The sequence below is a fragment of the Neopsephotus bourkii genome, unplaced genomic scaffold (genome assembly GCF_033783945.1).
Source record: "Neopsephotus bourkii isolate Nb327-2 ecotype Australia unplaced genomic scaffold, CSIRO-AGI_Nbou_v1 NB_1036, whole genome shotgun sequence".
Classification (NCBI taxonomy): domain Eukaryota; kingdom Metazoa; phylum Chordata; class Aves; order Psittaciformes; family Psittacidae; genus Neopsephotus; species Neopsephotus bourkii.
This window is the reverse complement of record NW_026901525.1, coordinates 4125911-4145932: the sequence shown is the minus strand read 5'-3', so window position 1 is coordinate 4145932 and position 20022 is coordinate 4125911. Positions and strand designations below refer to the sequence as shown.

At 59.0% G+C, this 20022-nt stretch overlaps 1 protein-coding gene across 4 annotated transcripts; it reads left to right on the top strand.

Annotated features, from left to right (window-relative positions):
- Positions 1 to 1129: 1129 nt before the first annotated feature.
- On the top strand, positions 1130 to 12736 carry RIMS3 (regulating synaptic membrane exocytosis 3). 4 transcript variants are annotated; one of them, XM_061360844.1, is made up of 7 exons: positions 1130 to 1238; positions 10029 to 10274; positions 11438 to 11579; positions 11670 to 11782; positions 11910 to 12011; positions 12132 to 12271; positions 12489 to 12736. In XM_061360844.1, exons 2-7 carry the CDS (start codon positions 10052 to 10054, stop codon positions 12699 to 12701), a joined length of 933 nt encoding a protein of 310 aa, XP_061216828.1. In that variant the 5' UTR covers positions 1130 to 1238; positions 10029 to 10051; the 3' UTR covers positions 12702 to 12736. The 4 variants fall into 4 exon arrangements, with proteins under 4 accessions (XP_061216828.1, XP_061216831.1, XP_061216830.1 ...); XM_061360847.1 differs by lacking the exon at positions 1130 to 1238 and adding an exon at positions 1901 to 1915; XM_061360846.1 differs by lacking the exon at positions 1130 to 1238 and adding an exon at positions 8014 to 8201.
- Positions 12737 to 20022: the final 7286 nt, after the last annotated feature.

Genomic DNA, 20022 nt, shown 5'->3' with positions numbered 1-20022 from the left:
GGTCACCCCTGCAGGGACAGCAGGGTTTGGGGTGCCTGTGATGGCCGGGCTTGCACCCACAGCCAGCACACTCACCCCTGTGCCACGTGCTGCCAGTAGCACCGCAGCACCACCAATCCTCTTATGTGGGGCTTTACTGGGCTAATCGCATTAAACCACTTCCCTTTCCCGGCACAAACCCAAGACGTGAAGGAGAAAGTGGTGAGGAGCTGACAGAGCAGAGAGCTGAGCTCTTGATGGGTTCAGAGACATCAGAGGTGGGATCCCAGCACAAGACCAAGTCCGGGGCTTCTGTCCATCCCTGGGGATCAGCTCAAGCCACCAAGTCCCTCCCAGTGGGAGGTCAGTGAGGGATCCTGGAGCAACCTGCCAAGGGAAGCAGAGACACAGAGCCCATCAGAAAGTTCCCTACCAATTGAACTGAAAACTTTGTCATTCTTGTTTTATTATTGTCATAAACTTCACGTTTTATCACCAGAATGTGGCAGTTGAAAATGATGCATTAACAGGAAACACTTCCCCCTCCTGAGACGCGTGTTTCACTATCTCCTGCCCCCAAATAGCCTGTTCCCAGGACTGACACTTTCCCCACAGAGCTGGAAGTTTGCTCTGATGAACCAGCCTCCCCTACCGAGATATTTTCAGCTGCTTTTCCTAGCCATTCCTCCGAAGGCCCCTCAGACAACCTCTCTCCTCCTGACTTTGTTTATATGCTTTGACTTCTGTTAGGAAACCATCTCCCTACTTCAGCGAGGTTTTATCCAAGTTTCCATATTTAGTTCTTTCAGCTATTCCTGCTCTCTATCCAGCTTTCCCGTGCCCAGCGCCGGGACCCGCCGCATCCCGGCTCTCCCCGGTGATCCCTTCCCTTCCCACAGCTGGAATTCCCCTTCCCATCCTCTCTCTGCACTGTGGGTGCCCATTGAGCACCCAGCTCACCAGTCCACCCTGGGGACACTGCCCCCGATCCACCCAGGCCCTGACCCCACCACGGGGGCTCTGCCCACTGGGGCCGGGTGGTTCCGTGCACGGGTGAGGATGGGAGCCCATCGCTGGGGAATGCAAGCCCAGAGCTGGTTGAGGGAGGGACAGAGTTAAAGGCAGTGAAGGAGGGTTTCCTCCCAGCACGTGGCTCCATGTCAGCCTCAGAGGCAAGACAGGGAAAGCGCTGGAGGAATTTACACGAGTGAAGAGATGCTGCTGAGAGGGAAATGAGTGCTTGTGTGCGGGGAGCCAAGGTGAGTCCAAGGGCAGCACGGGAACGGGGCTGCCTCTGCTCCAACTTCCTCCTTCAGAAGGAGCCAGGGCACAAGAAGGGCTCTGTCCCCTCGGCAGGGCCACCCTCTGCTCCGGTGGCAGCCGAAGGGACCGGAGGCTGCAGGTTCCTCTGGTCCCAAAGGAGCAGGCGCTGAGCAGGGACCGAGGGCTCCCACTGCCCTGTGGGAAGCCTTGGGGTCCAGGTGATGGGCCTTGGGTCTGGTCAGCAGCTCTTGGGGACCGGTTGGTGGGAGAAGGGTCAGGGTGGCAGCTGTTGGAGTCCAGCTGATGGGTGCAGTGTCTGGCCGGCTCCTGGGCTCTGGCCCATGGCCCTGAGGTGCAGGTCCTGGTGTCCGTTTGACGGGCGCAGGGTGAAGCTGGAGGCTCTGGGGGTGCCCCTGTCAGGTGCAGGCTGCAGCCGCCAGCCCTCGGGATCCATTGATGGCTGCAGCGTCCGCGCCGGGCTGCAGCTCCCGGTTTGCCCCTGCGGGACCGGGTGCAGGCGGCAGCCCCCGGCCGCGCTCTCGGGGGGACGCGGGCCCCTCTCCGCCGCCGCCCGTCGGGGCCGGGCCCGGGGCTCCCCCGCCCGCCGCTCCCAGCAGCCCGCCGGGGCCGAGGGGAGGAGCGGGCACGGGCGGCGGCGGCGGCGGCGGCAGCGGTGAGTGAGTGCCCGCGGCGGCGGAGCGGGGTTGGCGCTCCCGGAGCCCGGCGGGGCCGCGGCACCGGCTGGGTCCGGCGGGGAGCGGGGCCGCACCTGCCCCGAGCATCCCCCGGGAGCGGGCGGGAGGCGATTCCGGTGATGCCGTCGCGGCTGCGGTGCCGGGAGGAGCGCGATGGGAGCGCCGGGGATCGGGGGGGGCGCGAGGGGACCCGACCCCCGGTGGGACAGCCCCGGTGCTGCCGCTGCGCCCCACGGCTGCGGGCAGGGTGCACCCAGGACCCCTAAAACACTCCCCAGGCTGCAGCCGGGACGTGAACACCCCCAGAACATCGCTGCACGGCGAGCGTGGGGGCTGCGGCTGCGCTGCCCCAGTCCCCAAGGGCTCCCCGGGTGGGTGCTGCCGGGGCCGGTTCACCGGGGCCCCCCCCGGCTCGGGGCAGCGATTCCCAGGCTCGGGAACGGGAGCTCTTTCCCGTGCCATCCATCATCCCCGCTGAAAGCCCGTTGACGTCAACCCCGTCCCGTGCACGCTGGAGAACCGGGGGTCGGGACCGGTGAAACGGGGGGGTCCTGCTTTGGGGGAGTGGCACCGAGCAGCCAGCGCTCACCTCTCCAGCCGGTGTTCCGGACACGGCTTTGGCTCGCTTGATCCATGATCCATGGTGCTTTGGGCAGGTGCTGTAGGGAAATCCAGGACAGAACTGGTGAGGAGGAGCGAACCGATGCCCTGGGACGGGCAGAGGAGCTGCGCTGCTCCCTGCTTGCTACAACCGGGGCTATTACAGTGGGTGGGCAGCGTGGGCATCGCTTATTCCAGTCGTAGGGAAGCACTGGGATGGGGATGGGCCTGGCCAGCCACAACGGTGCCTAAAGCCAGGGCCACTCCTGGGTGCTCACGCTGAGCTGCAGAGGTGCCTCCATGGGAAGTGGGGTCCGAGAAGGACAGCGAGCGGCTCTTGGAGGCTGAGCAAAGCCCTTGGCCCTGGGCTGAGTCCCATCACTTGGTGCACAGCGAGCATCCCGTGGGGCTGTGCTGCTCATTGCCTTAATGAGCTGAGAGCAGGAGCCTGCGGGACCCCTAGGGCCACAGCACAGGGATGGGCTTTGCTTGTGGTACAAACCCAGTGTGGGGCTGTCCCTGCACCATGGGACATGGGGCTGCATGCCCAAACAGTGCCCGAGCCAGGCAGGGGCTGCTCCTGTGCCTCTCACCCAGCCCCAGCTCAGACATGTGCCTGTTCCTCCCTACAGCAGCACCCCTCGGAAGCCAGCCCTTGTGCTGTGCTCACATCTCTCCTGAAGAGCACTGAACCTGCTCCAGCACTCTTTGTGAGGGCAAACTCCTGCCACCTCCCATGTCCCAGGTGCTCCTCTCTGCAGTCACAGCACTCCCAGGTTCATTTCATCCTCATTTTCAGCCCCATCCTCACAGCACTGCTCACAATTACCTTTATGGGAGGATGATGAGATCACGGCATCTTGGTCTGCTTCTTCTATGGCTCCTTGCATCCCAGGGCAAGGGGGAAATCCCCCCCCAGTTTCCCCACATAGCCCAGCTTTGTCCTCCCGCAGGTTCTGCTGCCCCTCAAGCTGAGCCAACCGGTGCCACCGGGCCCTCCACGGGCTCCCGGCTGCTGTCGCTGCAGCACAGCCTACGGGAAGCATCACAGTGATGCAAGAGACACTTTAAAGTTAGGAAAACGCCTCATTTTCCTGCCTGTGAAGCCCCGGCCGTGTGGCACCGGCTCCTCGCATCCATTTCAACTCACTCCAAATGTTTTGTCACGGCACCTCTAATAGCAGGAAACAGGCTCCTGTAGTAATGACTTGAAAGTGCTTCCGTGCAGGATTGACAGCCCTGCTGCCACTGTGCTCACTGCCTGCCAGGTCCACAGCTCCCAGTGCTGGACCATGGTGGGACAAAGGGAATCCAGAGCTGGGGTCCTCCGCCTGCAAGGACTTGCACCTATTTTAGTTGTTGGGTGGCGAGTGATGCTCTCCAGGGTCCCATCATCCCCTCCTGCTGCTCTGCCAGGGATGTGGGTGCCGGTGCTGCTCCAGCCATGGGCAGTGCCAGGCTCCCGTTGTCTCTTGGCATCGCTCCGGCTCACAGAAGCCTTCCCACAGCAAGTTTTCTGCTGATCCCTTAAGAAGCTTTGCTGGAATAGTGCTGTCTTAGCATTTAAAAAGCAACTTTTCCTGCAAACAGCCTGGTCCACCCTGGCTCCCACTGGGATCAAGCTGGGACCTGCGGCTGGATGTGAGCTGGGCAGCGCAATCAGACCTGGTCAGGCAGAGTCAGGGCTGCTGGCACCAAGCTGCAATGGGGCCACATTCATCATCCTGTGATGGACGTGGAGCTGGGGGGTGGTTTCAGTCACCCATCCTGGAGCTGCAGGTCCTGGGTGCCTGCAGCATTGGGCACCTCTGCTGCGGGCAGGCTCCGGTGACCACAGTGCATTGATGTGACCCCAGAGGGACCCCAGAGCTCTCAACCCCTGAAAGGCAAAGAGAGGTTTGCAGGTGCAGAAAGGGGAGGGAAAGAGGGGGCTGGTGGAAGGGGAGCGGATGTTCTCCCCAAGAGGAGGATGCCGGTAGGAGCAGTGGAAAGCAGGAGCCGAGAGTAGCCGTTCCCCTGGAGGAAGCAGCTCCATGCAATATTGATGGGATTCACACACACAGACAAGCTGTGTGAGCTGCATTGCAGAGCTTGGAGCCGTGCAGCCGGGAAGGCAGCGGCTGCTGGGAAACGGGAAGAGCTCCTTCCCACAGCCCCTCGGTGCTGGGGAGAGCCGCACCGGCCCCAGCGTGCCAGTGCAGGGCAGGCACGGGGCTGAGCCCAGGAGATCCCATCCCTGGTCCATCCTGGGGGCCACCAATGCCCCTGGGCTGGTTTCCTGCGTCCCTGCTGCCTCCCCCTGGAAGTGGCCCAGTTCTCGGGGCCGCACGCCTGCAGCATCGCGCTACCCAAGGCTGCTGCTGGTGATGGGCACGCGCCTGCTCAGGCACATCCCCAGTGAGGTTCTGCTCCCTCCCAAGCTGCCCATCATGGCCAGAACCAGCACCAGGGTGCAGCCAACACAGAGGCACCGAGCTCTGCCCTGCAGGAGCCTGCGGGATGGGGCTGGACCACCAGGGATGTGCCGGTGCTTGCCTCAGTGCCATGAGCCCTCGTTGCCAGGCAGGTGACCCGGCAGAGCTGTCCGTCCCTTGCCGCAGCTTTTGCTCCTCTGATGCTTTCATGTTGCCTTGGAAACGATGGGATTCGGTGCAGATCTGATTTAACCGGGCGGCAGACGTCACGCAGGGAAAGGGACTGTGTCAGGGACACGGTTGTGGGCGTCTCAGAGACCACAAGATCAGGCCACCAGGCGGAGGCACGTGGGTGCCCCCAGCTCCCATATCCATCCTCCCACCCAGTGAAAGATGGCCACGAGGTGGGTGCAGGAAGATGCCCTGTTCCTGCCTGTCCCACCTGGAGGGACTCGGTTCCCTGTCCCAGTGCTCCCGGATGGAGCCAGGAGCATCACTGCAGCTGGAGTGGAGGTGACAATGACTTACCTTGGCCAAGATGCGTCTGGACACAGTAGGGATGAGGAGGACAGCTGCTCCTGCATGGAACAGTTGGTTCTTCTGTGGCATCGAGGTGCTGGGCTGCAGCTCTGGTGGTCCTTGCTCTGGGTCCCAGTGGTGCTCCCAGTCCATCCTATGCCCAGGAGCAGTGCAGGGGAGAGCAGCCGGAGCAGAAAGGCTGCTCAGACCTGGCCTGCTCCTGGGCTTGAGGAGCACCATCCCACCGCTTATCCTAGAACAGAGGTGATGCATTGCTTGCGTTGCTGGAGGAGCTGCTCGCCATGAAGCCATCTCTCAGCCCTTAGGGACATCCACAGGCCACAACATCAGCCCCTGTCACTGCATCCCACCAGCAGGGCCATGGGAGGGATCCAAGCTCTTCATCCACAGCAGCACTCCCCATGCCAGTGGATATCCTCCAGCTGCCTCAGACACGCCGCTAAGCTCCACTTTTCCTACAGATGGAGCCCATTTGGACCCATCCTTCCCACAGAGGCTGTGCAAGAGCGTTAGTGCTGTGTCTGCAGCAAGCATCAGCCAGAATCACTGCTATAACCGGCCTGAGCAATGAGATGCCCAACTCCAGTAGCTGGAGTTGCAAGTTCTCAGCTCACATGCCCTGATTTATACCTCTTGCTGGGCAATTAAATCTCTATGAGCAGCTGCCTATCAAACCTGGAGCAATTAATGAGCATTAAGTACTTACAGGCAAATAACCCTTTGCTTTACCTGTTAATATTGAGGATGAGCACATGCTTGTGAGCAGTGCCGCTGCTTGCCCGGGGTGCTGTGCCCTGCTCAGGACTGGCAGGTCCCACAGCAGCAGCCACAGGGAGCTTCCCTTCCCCTCAAACCGATGATTTTAGGTCCTACCTGCTCCAGATACCAGCAGCATTGCAGTGCTCTCCCTCCCTGCTGCAGGCTGCCCAGGAGCAGGGGGAGCTCCTGCCCCACTGCTGAGGCTTTCAGACCCCAGCTCTGCCTTGGGACACCGACCTGGAGGGCTTTGAGGGAGCAGAGAGCTCCCAAACCCCCTCTGCCTCCTTCCCTTGCAAGGCACCAGCTCAGCCGGCCCCACCATTCGCATTTATCACCTCCCTCCTCCTCCTCCTCCTCCTCAATCCACCTGTGTGTGGGCTCCGCTGGGCTCCTCCCTCCTTCCCCAGGGCCTTTGCCAAAGCACCCGATTTTTTGTAGAATCAGGGAATGGTTTGGGTTGAAGGGACCTCAAAGCTGAACCAGCTCCAACCCCTGCCACGGGCAGGGACCCCTTCCACTGGAGCAGCTTGCTCCAAGCCCCTGTGTCCAACCTGGCCTTGAGCACTGCCAGGGATGGGGCAGCCACAGCTTCTCTGGGCACCCTGTGCCAGCGCCTCAGCACCCTCACAGGGAAGAGCTTCTGCTTTATCTCCAACCTTCCCCTGTTTCAGTCTGAACCCATCACTCCCTGTCCTGTCGCTCCAGTCCCTGATGAAGAGCCCCTCTCCAGCATCCTTGTACCCCCCTTCAGACACTGGAAGCTGCTCTGAGGTCTCCACGCAGCTTCTCTTCTCCAGGCTGAAGAGCCCCAGTGTTCTCAGCCTGGCTCCACATGGGAGCTGCTCCAGCCCCTGAGCATCCTTGTGGCCTCCCATGGACTTGCTCCAATACCTCCATGTCCTTCTTATGTTGAAGATACCAGAACTGCACACAGTGCTGCAAGTGGGGTCTCATGAGAGCAGAGCAGAGGGGCAGGATCACCCCCTTCGACCTGCTGGCCACCCTCCTTTTGATGCAGCCCAGGATACGGTTGGTTTCTGGGCTCAAGCATGCATTGAAGCCGGCTCATGTTCAGTTTCTCATCAACCAACACCTCCAAGTCCTTCCTTTCAGGCTGCTCGTTACCGCTCTCCAGTTTTCCCATCAATACTTTGCCCTTCATGTCTGTTTCAGTGGGATATTTGGGGCTCCCTTACAGCCCTGCATTGTTGCTCACCACATGCAGCCCCAGAGGCCCTCCAGTCACTGGGATGCACCAGTTCCTGGGGTCCCCTGTGACCCCTAACCCTCCATGTCTTGCTCCCCACTTTTCCCAGCCCCACCATCGCCTGGCAGGTCCATGTTGTCCAGTTGGAGGGACCCAGCAGGGTCATTGGGCACCCAAAGCCCAGCAAAGGGATATCCCCAGCCCGGCCAAGGAGCATCCCACCCTGCTGGACCCCTTTGCCCGTGCTTGGGGCCGGGAGGAGAACTGGGTCGGGGATGTAACCATGGAGATGCTGGAGATGCTGAAGCAGCGGCACAGCCCCGCTCTCCGGAACCCTTTAAAGATTAACCAGCCCCGTCACCTCCGTCTGCGGCCGGGGATGGGTTCTGGAGCTGAGCCTCGGCGGGGACAGCGCTGCCCGCTCCTCCCGCACGGCGGTAAGGTGCCTCCCTCCCCTTTGCCTTTGGGTGCCGGTGTGGGGAGGGCAGGGTCCAGCCCCGGCCGCCTCCCGGGGCTCGGGGGCCGCAGCAATGCAACAGGGAGCCCGTTTGGCTGCCGGTTGTGCAGCGGCGCCAGGCGCTGGCTGCGGGCAGGGGGGGATGCTCCAGCCATGACAGCGCTCCCGGCTGTTCCCGGCGGCTCCGTGCATCCCACCCCGATCCCGGCCCGCTCCGGAGCCGGGGCCGGCTCGCTGGGGACCGCGGAGCTCGGGGCCGTGTCCCGGGAGGACGGTGCGCGGTGCCGGTAAGCGCCGGTGGCTCGGGATGCGTGTCCATGGAGGGGAAGGAGGGGACGTGCATGAGAGCGGCGGGAGCCGCGCGGCCGCGCCGAGAGCCCCGGTGCTGTGCGATAGAGAGAGAAATAAACCAGAGCCCGGCGGTGATGGGAAGCGGGTGGATTCCCTGGATCCCCGCACCCGCTGCCGGGGCAGCCCCAGGCTGGCTGGGCCAGTCGGGAGTGCTGTTGCGGTGCCGAGGCCGGCTCAGGGGTGGGAGCCGCGGGCTCTGGTGCTTGGGCACGGTCTTGGCCAAGCTCATCCCGGCAGCTCCCTGATCTCCGCATCCTGCACCCACCAGCAGCAGGTTGTGGAGGGGGAATACGCGGTAAAACCATGGGCATGGGAAAGAGCATCCTGTGGGCTGAGGAGCGTGCGGGCCGCATCCTTTGCGGTGGCTTCATCCGTGCGTGTGATGCATTGGAAATGATCCCATTAGCGCTCCGCTCTCCTCATCTAATTTGCTTCCACCAGAGCCCGGTGCTCTCCTGGCAGCTGAAGCGCCAGGGGGGAAAACAGCAGCAGGAGCCCTTTGTGTTTCCTGGCCGGGGCTGGGATGCGCTGCAGCTTTCCTTGCTGGAACACCGCGTGGGGAGGCCTGAGCCGGGCGCTGCCCCCGCTGGGCCCATGCAAAGGGATGGGTGTTTCCTTAGGCACTGCCTAACGCCGGGCTTGCAGGTGGGGAAACTGAGGCACGGGGTACGGAAGCGGCGTGGGACAGGGGAGCGCTGAGCTGTGCTTGGGGCACGGGTGGGATCCATTCCCTGCAGCAGGAGCTTCCCAAGAGAAAATCCCCCCTTGTGAGGGGCTGCAGCGGGTTTGGGGCCTGGATAGGGATGGAGAGTGGCCCTTGGCATCAGAAAATACTCATCCCAAAGGTCCTGGTTCTTCCTTGAGCAGGCGCTGAGTACAGGACAAGTGCTGCTGGCTGCTCTCGCCTCTCCCCCTCGCCTGGGCACACGCTGTGGGCGATGGCTGCAAGCGGGTGCTTGCCCCTCACCAACGGCTTTATCCAGAGGGCCCAAACCCTCGGGGCAGAGCTCGTTCATCAGCAACTGGAACCTATGCACACGAGGGGAGCGTGTGCTGCTGCTGGGGGCACCCCAAATCCCACTGCATCGAGCCACGGTCCCGCTCAGCACCGAGCACCAACGGGGATGAGGAGTGGAAGCGGTGCCTGAGGGAGCCTGGGCAGGGAGGGAGGGAAAACACCAACCAGGAGGGAACCGTGGGCTGGGTGCTGCTCCCTGGGAGCCCATCAGTAATGGCAATGACTGGTTACTGATTGCCCCTGTTACATCCCTCCTGTAACTGATGAATCCCTGAGCTCAGCAGTGCTGGAGCTGAGCCCACGGCTCCCCTCAGGGACTGTGCCCCTGTGAAGCTCCTTTTCCAGGTGGCAAGGGGCAGCAGAAGCCCCCTCCTTGCCCTGCTCCCCTGTTCCCATCGCTCATCCCTGCATTGGCAGCCGTCTCTCTCTTGAAAAAGAAATGTTTTTCCAGGCGCTGCCTCCATCCATTATCATAAAGTGGCTTCACTTGCCCTGGAGTTAATAATTCACCTTTCTCCAGAAGATGGATGCTCCCATCCCGCTGGACTTTAAATATTCATGGAGAAGGGAAGGCAGCAGCCACAGGAGGTCTGCCTGTACCCAAGCCCCAGCATCCCCTCCTCCCTCTGCCCACCGGGCATCGCGCGCTGATGGGGGTTCCTGCACCCATGGGTGGGGAAAAATGGTTCCAATGGGTGGTGATGCCGGAATTCCATGGCTTTGTCCCCCCCCGCCTCCCCCGCAGCTGATCCCTGCCAGTGGCTGACCATGTTCAACGGGGATGCGGCGGCCGGCGCGGGCAGGAGCGTGGTGCGCAGCTCCAGCATCAGCAGCGAGATGTACAGCACCGAGAAGAGCGCGCGTGGCAGCGCCGACGCCGGCACCGCCGGCACCGCCAGCAAGAAGCGGCGCTCCAGCCTCGGTGCCAAGATGGTGGCCATCGTGGGGCTGTCCCAGTGGAGCAAGAGCACGCTGCAGCTGAACCAGACCGGTGAGCGCTGCCCCCCCTCAGCCCCTGGCACAGCCGCGGCTGCCCAGAGCCACCATGGAACCAACTGGGCTGGAAGGACCTTTAAGGTCAAGTCCAACCCTTGCCCCAGCACTGCCAAGGCCACCACTAACCCATGGCACTGAGGGCATCATCTACATGGTGTGTGGGCACTTGCACGCTCTGTGTCTGATGAAGGCACCTAAACTTGCCCGTTGGAACCCGTTCCCTGGCGCACCAGCACTTCTGCAGGTGCCAAAACCAGTTGCAGACCTGAGGTGGGGACGTTGTCTGCTCTGGCCTCAGCTCCCCCCATCCCGGTAACAGCCATTCCTGGCCACAGGCACAGAGGGATCCCAGAGAAAGGAACTGTCAAACAGCCTGGCTCTGGGAAACATTTAAATGCTTAAAATAGCTTTTTAAAGGGCGCAGGACGCTAAAGCTCATTTTAGTGCCGGCTTTTCCTCTACTGCTTTGTTATTCCCCTTCCTGTTGGCATTTTGTGATTTGGGAAATGTCCTGCAAAGACAGGAGGTAAAATCTGGACCCTCCAGCCCTGACGTCCAAGGTGCTCCTGAAGGGGTATCATTATCCCCAAAACCCAAGCGAGAAGTGATGGAGCCAGGCAGGACCTGGGGAGGGCAGAGCCAGGAGGCCCCTGCTGTGGGTACCCAGGGGAGCAGCACCCACTCGGGGGGGCTCCCAGGACCAGAGAAACGCTTCCATGGGGGCAGCCCTGAATGTGGGGACAAACCTGACTGCCCCGGAGCACCGCGGCACTGGCACACACAGGCCCACACGGCAGGAGCGGGGCTGCCAGCGATGCCAGGGGGGATGCTCGTGCCACACTCCTCCTCCTGCCATCTGCCACCGCATGGGACATGCGGCAGTGGGGCCAATGTGACTGCGGGAGAAAGGGAGACATCAGTGTTGGGGCTGTGCCTGCTTGTGGCACTGAGGGTGCCCATCCCCACTGGCACAGGGACACGGGCACACGTTGATGGGGATGCTGGAGGCCAGGCAGTGAGCTGCACTGGGCTGTACCGGGGAGCAGCACACGGGGATGCTCTGGCCATACACAGCACTCCGGTTCTTGTGCCTGCTTTGATGCGGGAGGGTCTGGGTGCAGCCGGCGCTGCCCGGGCTCACCCCTGCCTTGATTCCAGAGGGTGGCCCCAAAAAGCTGCGCAGCAACATCCGGAGGAGCACGGAGACCGGCATCGCGGTGGAGATGAGGACCAGGATCACCCGGCAGGGCAGCCGGGAGTCCACCGACGGCAGCACCAACAGCAACAGCTCCGACGGCACGTAAGGCACCGCGGGGCGACAGGGGCTGGGGATCCCGCTGCAGCCCCAGCCGCCCGACCTCCATGAACCCCTCTGCTCCCCCTGGCACAGGTTCATCTTCCCCACGACCCGGCTGGGCGCCGAGAGCCAGTTCAGTGACTTCCTGGATGGGCTGGGGCCAGGCCAGCTGGTGGGACGGCAGACACTGGCCACGCCGCCCATGGGTGAGCCAAGGGGTCCCAAATCCGGCCCCATGGAGTGCATGAGGATGCTCCAGTGAGGGGGAGCAAAGTGGCCGTTGGGATGTGACCACTGGGCTGGGTGCTGAGTGCATCTTGTCCCTCCTCGTAGGTGATGTCCACGTTGGCATGGCTGACCGCAACGGGCAGCTGGAGGTGGAGGTGATCCAGGCGAGGGGACTTATCCCGAAGATGGGCTCCAAGTCCATCCCTGGTAGGTGGATGGGAGGGGAGTGGGTGCGGGATGGAGGGGGAATGATGGGGACGGGATCCGTGCCGGGACCACACCGGAGCCTGCTCCCAGCTGGTGTCTCTCACCCGTTTCCCAACGCAGCCACCTACGTCAAGGTTTACCTGCTGGAGAACGGCATCTGCCTGGCCAAGAAGAAGACCAAGGTGGTGAAGAAGACCTGCGACCCCTCGTACCAGCAGCCTCTGCTCTTCGAGGAGAGCCCCCAGGGCAAAGTCCTACAGGTGATGAACTGCCCCCGCACAGCTCCCTGGGGACAGGGGGGGATTATGGGGGCAAGGGCAGGGTGTAGGAACCCAGCATCCTCATTGCTGTCCTTCAGCCTCCCTGCTCCCGTCACGGCCAGTCCTTTCTGGTTGGACATGCCGAGTTTGCCAAGATTTCCTCAAAACCCCCACCCATGAGCAGCGCAGTGTCCCCAACGCCTTCTCTGCCCCACAGGTGATCGTCTGGGGAGACTATGGGCGCATGGACCACAAGTGCTTCATGGGGATGGCGCAGATCATCCTGGAGGAGCTGGATCTCTCCAGCGCGGTCGCGGGCTGGTACAAACTCTTCCCCACCTCCTCGCTGGCTGACCCCAGCATCGGTCCCCTGACGCGCCGCCTCTCCCAGTCCTCCCTGGAGAGCTCCACCAGCCCCTCCTGCCCATAGGGGCCCGTTGGTGGGAGAGGCTGGGAGGGGAAGGGAGCCCCTGCCCCGGCAGAACTGTCACTGGATGCTGTAAATATCCTTTTTCTTTCTCTCTTTCCCACCCTCCCTCCCTGCCCTCCACACGCTGCTCCCTGAGCACATCCCGGGATGTCGGAGAGGGCCGAGGGCTGAGCGCTTTGAGGCAGGGGGAAGGGGAAGCACACCCCCCCCCCCCACGAGGCAGAGCAAGGGCTGCGGGTGCTGCCCCATCCCAGGACTGTTGCTGCACCTCGTCCCGTTGGGCAGGATTCAAAGCGATGTGGTTCTGTCCTGCCCACCTGGCGGGAGCATCTCGGGCCGCTCCATCCAGCGCCGCTGGAGCAGTGCGGTGACGGGGTTTCTTTTCCCTGGATTCCATCCCCTGCCTCGGAGGCAGAGCTCTTCAAAGAGGAAAACGAGCACTCGGAAAGAAATCCAACTCAGCACTACTTTTGTTTTCCAAGGAATGTAGCATCTTCTATTATGTAGCTTGCCACGTGCTGACACACACTCACTTCTCTGCAATATCCCAGAGGCTCCGGGCTGACCGGAAACATCTGCCAGTCCTTTCCCATTTGTTGTTTTCCGACATGAATCCCGCGACACGAACAAGCACTTCTGTGGCCACTTTGCTTTATTTCTGATTGGTTTGTTTCTGGTAGTCGCATGTAGCCTGTGACCAGTGACGTTGCCAAAGCAAGAGAGAAGAGAAGGTGCACTCACCTCACCTGAGCACACGCTGGTTTCTTCCTCGTGTTTCTCCACTGACCCTGGTCTTGTACGGCCAAAGCAAGACCTGAACTGTAAACTCTGCGATGCCTCACATGAAGATTTGAGTCAGGAGAAGGTGACCCAATGGAGCAGGAGCTCTGTGATGTGGTCAATCGCCTGCCTCCCAGCCCCTTCCTCCTGCGAGGTCTGGGATGCTGCCGTTGGGCCCAGGGTGTTCTCCTTGGCTCTGGGATGCTCCCCTTGGGTCCAGGATGCCCTCCTCAATACTTGAATGCCAAGTAGGAGCCGAGGGTTTACCAGACCCTGGGGCCACCCCTTTCTCTAACTCTCAACTTGTTGGTACGCTACAGGGGAACATCTCAACAGCATCTTCTGCTGATCTGGAATTAGGGTGACTGAGAGGTTACGAACAAAGGACTGGATGCTTGGAACCTGTGATCAGGATGAGTGTTTGGGGTTCTTTCTGTTTGTATGTTTTGTTTGTTTGTTTTTAAGCAGCATCTTGGTTCCCTCCAAGGGACCGGTTCTTGTAGCAAAACCGAGAATTCCGGAAGCTTTTTATGAAGGTGCCTAATGAAATTTGCTGAAAATACTCAGGGGAGACACCACTAAAAACTCTGGTTTCTTCATAAAATACCCTTAACGCAAGGACTGGCCTGAAGGATCAGTTTCCAAAAGAGAAAAAACCCAGCACACCAAAAGAGGAGCGGTCCCGAGACTGGAAGAGGACAAAAGGTTAACGGGGAATTCCTGCCACGCCGATGGCTCTGACCTTCAGCCTTCACTGCGGCTCAGCCCTCAGCACAGCTGGGATTTGTACAGTTCTCTACTGGCGAAGCTGAGGGTTTTCCAATGCAGAGCACAACCCCAACCCGTGGTTCTGGTGCCACCAGGGCCCAGGAACCAGCTCGAACCTGTTGCCACAATGGAACAAAACCAAACCTGAAGGGAAGGACTGCTGTGATGGAGGTGATGGGGCTGTCCCCTCTGCAAGCCCAGCCTGGGTCAGCGGAATGCTGCGGCTCGGTGCCTGGTTTACCCAACCCCACCACAGGGTCAAGCGGCTCTCGTGGACTTTGGATCTTTACCAGCTCAAGATCACTGCGGACCTCTGAGGAGAGAGGAGGTTGGATGCTGCTGACAGGGGGGATGGAGAGGGGTCGGCTTCAGGCTCCCAGCGGATCCAGTCCTCGCCTGCTCGGAGCAGGGCGCCCGGATTGCTGAGCTCTGAGGTACGGGGCCACGGATGCACCAACAGCCTCGAGTGCTTTGAGGAAGCAAACGCGGTGCCCTGACGACTGCAACGGGAACAAACAAAGGACTGAACACGACGTTCCTGCCAGAGCACGAAGCAGCTACATGAGGTCAACCATGCCTGGATGCAGCTAAACCCTCTCTGCCCTGGCGTGCTGGGTTTTCAATCTACGTGAGGGAAGGCATCCTAAGAGGCAAAGCTTTCTGCTCTTCAAGCTAATGGTATTGCTTTTGCTTTACCAACTCTGTTCCAGTGGAAAACCCCACCTGTGGCAGGATAATGACCATGTCCCGGGGAAGGGGAACAGCAGCATGGGCAGAGCAGGGAGCTCTGTGGGTATTTTCTGCTCACTGGCCTGGATGCAGCATCCCAGCCCCTTCCCCTTCCCTTCAGAGCTCACTGCCTGTGAATCCCTCCAGTGAGCTGCAGAGCTTTAGTGCTCCTCTCTCAGCAAGCAGCATAGAATAATGGAATGGTTTGGGTTGGAAGGGACCTTCCAGTTCCAGCTCCTCCAGTTCTAACCCTGCCTCGGGCAGGGACACCTTCCACTAGAGCAGCTTGCTCCATACATGATGCTTTTCTAGAGACACAGAACAGAAAGAGATGAAGAGCAGCAGGAACAGCAGAACAGGAGGTGCCTGAGGTCCAGCAAGAGGCTCACTGGTTCTGCACCAGCTGGAAAAACCTGCCCTTGCTGGAACATGGAAAATCCACGGGAAAGAACATTCTGAAAACCACAGGGCACAGGGAAACCCAAATACTTCTGTTTCACTATGGGCACAGTGAGGATGCACTGGAGGGTGACAGCGCAGCTCCAGCAGAACCTGGGCCCTGGCTCGCTTTCAGTGCTGGGGCCTCGCTCGCTGCAGTGTGATTGCTTCATGGGAACAACTCCTGCTCATGGAGAGGCTGCCCAGGTGGGGCCCCCGTGCCAGCGGCTTCATGACCCTCACTCACGAGACTGAAGCCCACCAAGACCTTCAGTTCTTCACCTCCAGCACCCAGGCCCCTGGAGCTGGAGCCCTCTCTTTGCTGGGGAAGCCCTTGCCTTGTGTGCTAGAGCTGAGATGGGAGCGAGCCACATCCCCGTCCCCACATCCACTCCTCATCCCCAGGCCACGCGTCAGAGGTTCCCCCTCCCCGAACAAGAACACAAAGCCCAGACGCGCGCGGTTGCTTCCTACATGGACACAGCAGAAACCCCGCAAGCTGCTGGACCCCAGGGTGATTCCTGGGGGTTTCATTGCAAAGGGCATCTCTCAGTGGTCTCTAGGACTTGCAGATGGCAGCTGCAATGACAAGGGGGGAGGCACTGGGTTACTCCCTCTCTTCCATCCACTGTGAAAGGAAATTCAAACCATTTGACTTTCCAGATGTTTTGCCCTAGAAAGAGTAATTCACATTAAACTGACTCAGCTCTGCAGCCTGTTCTATACCCAGCACCAAGTGAGGAGCAAGCAGCACTCACCTGAGACAAGACCTTCCCATAGCACAGCTGACAGGAGATGCTGGTGTCAGAATCAAGGCACCCAGCTTGAGTAACAAGGACGGATTTTGCCAAAACTGCCTTGAAATGATACTTAAACATCCCTTAAATGCTAGAAACAAGAAATCACAGCCACACAGCAAAGCACAGAGAGCACAATGGGATTTCACACCCAGGCCCGAGTTATTCCTGGGTTTTCTACAAGCCTGGAATGGGCTTCACTTGCCAAAGCTGAGTGAAAATTTGCTAGGACATCAGATGTGGGCTCAGAAATCAGCTCCTCTTTCACCAGTGTCCCTGCACGTTGCAGCACACGGAGAGGATGCTCAGACATCGGGATCCTGAAATCCGGTGAGACCTGACCCAGCTCTTGGCCAGCAGTGACAAAACCAACCTGGCTTTGGAAAACGCCGCAGAGCAACGGCGAGAGTGGGAAACGTTCCCACCACGGGCACCTCCAGCGCCGGGAGCTTGGACCTGGTCCCCAGAAGCAGTTACAGAGATGTAGCTCCTGGTGGCAAACACGAGACCAGGCATTCCTGCAGGCACGGATCGGGATTCCCTTCGCTGTGCAGTTTGGTGCCCATGAGAGGAGTTAACACCGTGAAACACCTTCACTTGGTCAGGAGGGACCGCAGATACTGGGCAGCGGTGAGTGGTTTAAGGGTGTTTCCTGATATAAGACCGTTCACAGAACAGCACCAGTGATGGGTTATCAGGCATAAAGGTTTCACTTTCTATTTTCTTCCAGTTGACTCGGACCCTTCTTCCCAGCTTGATGTGAAATCCTTGGGCAATGCACGTCCCTAAAGCTCCTTCAGGAGTGCATTTGGTGACCGATACAGAAAATCACTGCATTTTAAAGGTCAAGGAACGGTTTTCAGTGCTCATCAGTGGCTGAATTCAAAGTCCAGATGTGCTTTGCCCCACAGACTGAGATCTCCTTGCTTTCCTTTGGGTTTTTGTGCCTCCAGAGCGAGCTGTAAAATCACCTTTGGTAAGAGCAAGGTTTGCATCCCCTGAAGTGCCAAAGGCACATTGACCCATTCCAAAGTTTCTCCCGCAAAGCTGTTTCAAATGGAAGTCTTCCTTCTACTTCATGTTCACCAGAGAACACCCCCACCCTAGGCTGGTTGTTAGAGGTGCAAGGATTATGAGCTAAAAGGAAGGTTGAAAAGCTGTAGAAGAGACTTGCTAGGGGGAAAGAAGAGCCTGCAATGAGCATGGCTGGAACTGGGGGGTAATGATGTGCTGTAATGGAGCACAGAAGAGACGGTGACCAGATGTGACAATGACACTCACCTCATCCAGCTGGTCCGTATTTGGGGAAGATGAGGTTTTAGAAGCAGGCTTGGAAGGAGGTGAAGAGCCTCAGTGTGTGTCTCACTGCCCAAATAACCGCCACACTGTTGAACCCCGACCCTCTGCCTCGGGCACCGCCACCAGGACACGGCACGGGAGCATCTGGGAACGCAGGAGAAAGCAGCTCCCTGCAGGAGCTGCCACCGAGCCCCAGGAGCTGGTGCGAGCGCTGTGCCCAGACCCGCGACCAGCGCTATACCTCATCCTTTTGGTTGTTCTTTTGTTCTCCTCCTCCTTTTTCTCTTTTTTTAAGAACCAGAGCTTAGTGCACTCGATCACATTCAGGTTATTTTCTGTTGTAACTGTGCGATGCAGAGCAATCATACAGGGTGTGCTTGTACCACCTGCCCCATGCTGGCTCCTGCGAGCCCAACCTCCGCTTCATTCAGCACTTGCACTACTGATTGCTGAGCTAAAGGGCAAGGGAAGCAAGAGGCCAGAGTGGGAGGGATGGTTCCACGGACAGTGGGTGCCCCCCGGTCATCTCTCCTGTTACAAAGCAGCGCTCAAAGGCTGGTTGCAGCCCTGCTCCCCTGCGGTCCTCCCCTCCCATGGAGGGCCGGTTAGGTGACGAGCATCCCGGACGTGAGGAGCTGGGGCCAGCGCTGCTGCTCTTGGAGGGGCACCAAGCCCTTATGAAGCCTTCGCCTGCAGCGTGGATGGAGAGGGACCATGAAGGGGCGTCCCACCAGCAGTACAGGTACTGACCCCATTTCCTACCAGGATTCACTATGTATGGATCTGCTAGAGCCCCGTGCTTGCTAAAGGAGGGCATTTTGTGTTAATGCTTGCAGTGAGAGCCGTGGAGCGATGCGCGGTGTCCGATGGAGCAGCGCTGCCCTCCCCGTACCCGACCGCCTGGGGACCTGCTGTGGACGCCTCTCAAATGATCGCACTTTGAAGTTGGTGGCCTTGTTTTCTTTAAAGGGCTTGATCTTTTCATGCAGTTAAAGCTAAATGACCTTCCCCATCACGTTGTCCTCGTGCCCACCTCGAAGTGAAGCTACGAACAAGCACCAGGATCATCCAATCGATGATCCAGGACTCAAGAATCTGTCATTAATCTCAGAAGTTTATACCTCAGATATGAAAGCATCCAACTGAACTGGTACCGACACTTGGGAAAGCGGCAGCTCCAAGTCTGAACTGATGTTTGTCCTTGAATTTGGTTACTGACAGCAGCAGACAAATAACACACGAAACCCCAACCCGCAGAAGCACACACAGAAAAGCACCGAGGAATTTTTTAGAAGCACCTGAAGCATTCACACCATCAAAAGAATCAGAATTTGTATGCCCAAACCACGCATGGGAGGGGTGATTTTAACCTTTTAACCTTAGAATCCGTTAAACACAGCCTATGCCTTTGAAACTGCATTAGCTGCCTAAAAAGAATGAGGGGCATAAATGGGTCTGAGATTGTTAAAGGTACAAGGCAGATGCAGCCAGGCCAACCCAGCCAGGCAGTCACCACAGCCCCTCAGCACACAGCTGCCTCAAAGGCAGAAGGACAGGGATGCATCAGTGATACAACCAAGCAAGGACACAGGGTTCTGTGCTACTTCACACCTTCCTTGCTGACGTCCCCCCAGGAGAGCCCCGCTGGGTTGGGAACGTGTCAGAACTCCATTAGCCACAGTCAGTTGCTACCAAGAGCTGACCCTTCAGTCTGTAAGGGAAAGGGCAGCAGACACCTCAGTGCCCGAGGGGCACACATCAACCCCAGGGCTCTGTGTGCATCCATCACCTAGGGGGAAAGGCAGAGTCAGGGCAGGCACAGGACTGACACTCACCCCAGTAGCTTTGCTGGAAGCCAGGATGTCAGCACATGGATGAAGAGCTCCGGCTGCCCTCACTCGTGTCTTGTGATAAACTTTGCTTTGATGACAGATTCATTACATTTAACAACCCCACCTTCCAATAACCGCCACAGGGGGTCCTTAAACCCAGCTCCATGTTCAAGACAAGGGGACGGGCTTATGATGGAAACTTGAGAGTGGGAATAGATTTAAAAAAGCAAATGGCAATTTTATACCTGTGTTCTGTAATGTTTTATATGTGCGTGGTCTTTCTTAATGTAAAACTCTTGTATTTTTGTGGTTTATATGCAGCAGGACTGAGGGCTGTGAGGGTGCACGCTGTTTTGTAGAATATTCTTAGCCAGTTTTCCCCAAGGAGGGAGACACTCAAGTATTCACCTTTTCATTGGCTTGTACCTGCATGTACAGTATCGGGGCAACAAGTGAAGATGATTAAAGCCAGCTTGAAAACTTTCTTCTGTGCTTGAGTTGAGCTTCTCCAACCACCCACAGCCCAAAATCGCTTGTGCAGCCTAAGAAAGTCAACACCCCCCCCCCCCAACAGCTGAGCTACGGAGGAAGGGAAGAAACCCTCTTTTCAGGGAAAAAAGAGCAGGTTTTGACTTGAGGAAAGCACCACCACCATTAACATGCAAGCAGAGTCCCATC

Excerpts from the sequence above, each read along its gene's own strand:
- RIMS3 (XM_061360844.1), top strand. The coding sequence starts at position 10,052 with ATGTTCAACGGGGATGCGGCGGCCGGCGCGGGCAGGAGCGTGGTGCGC. Across the intron at positions 11,580-11,669 it reads AGCAACAGCTCCGACGGCAC|GTTCATCTTCCCCACGACCC; the intron begins GTAAGGCACCGC and ends CCCCTGGCACAG. Across the intron at positions 12,272-12,488 it reads CCCAGGGCAAAGTCCTACAG|GTGATCGTCTGGGGAGACTA; the intron begins GTGATGAACTGC and ends TCTGCCCCACAG.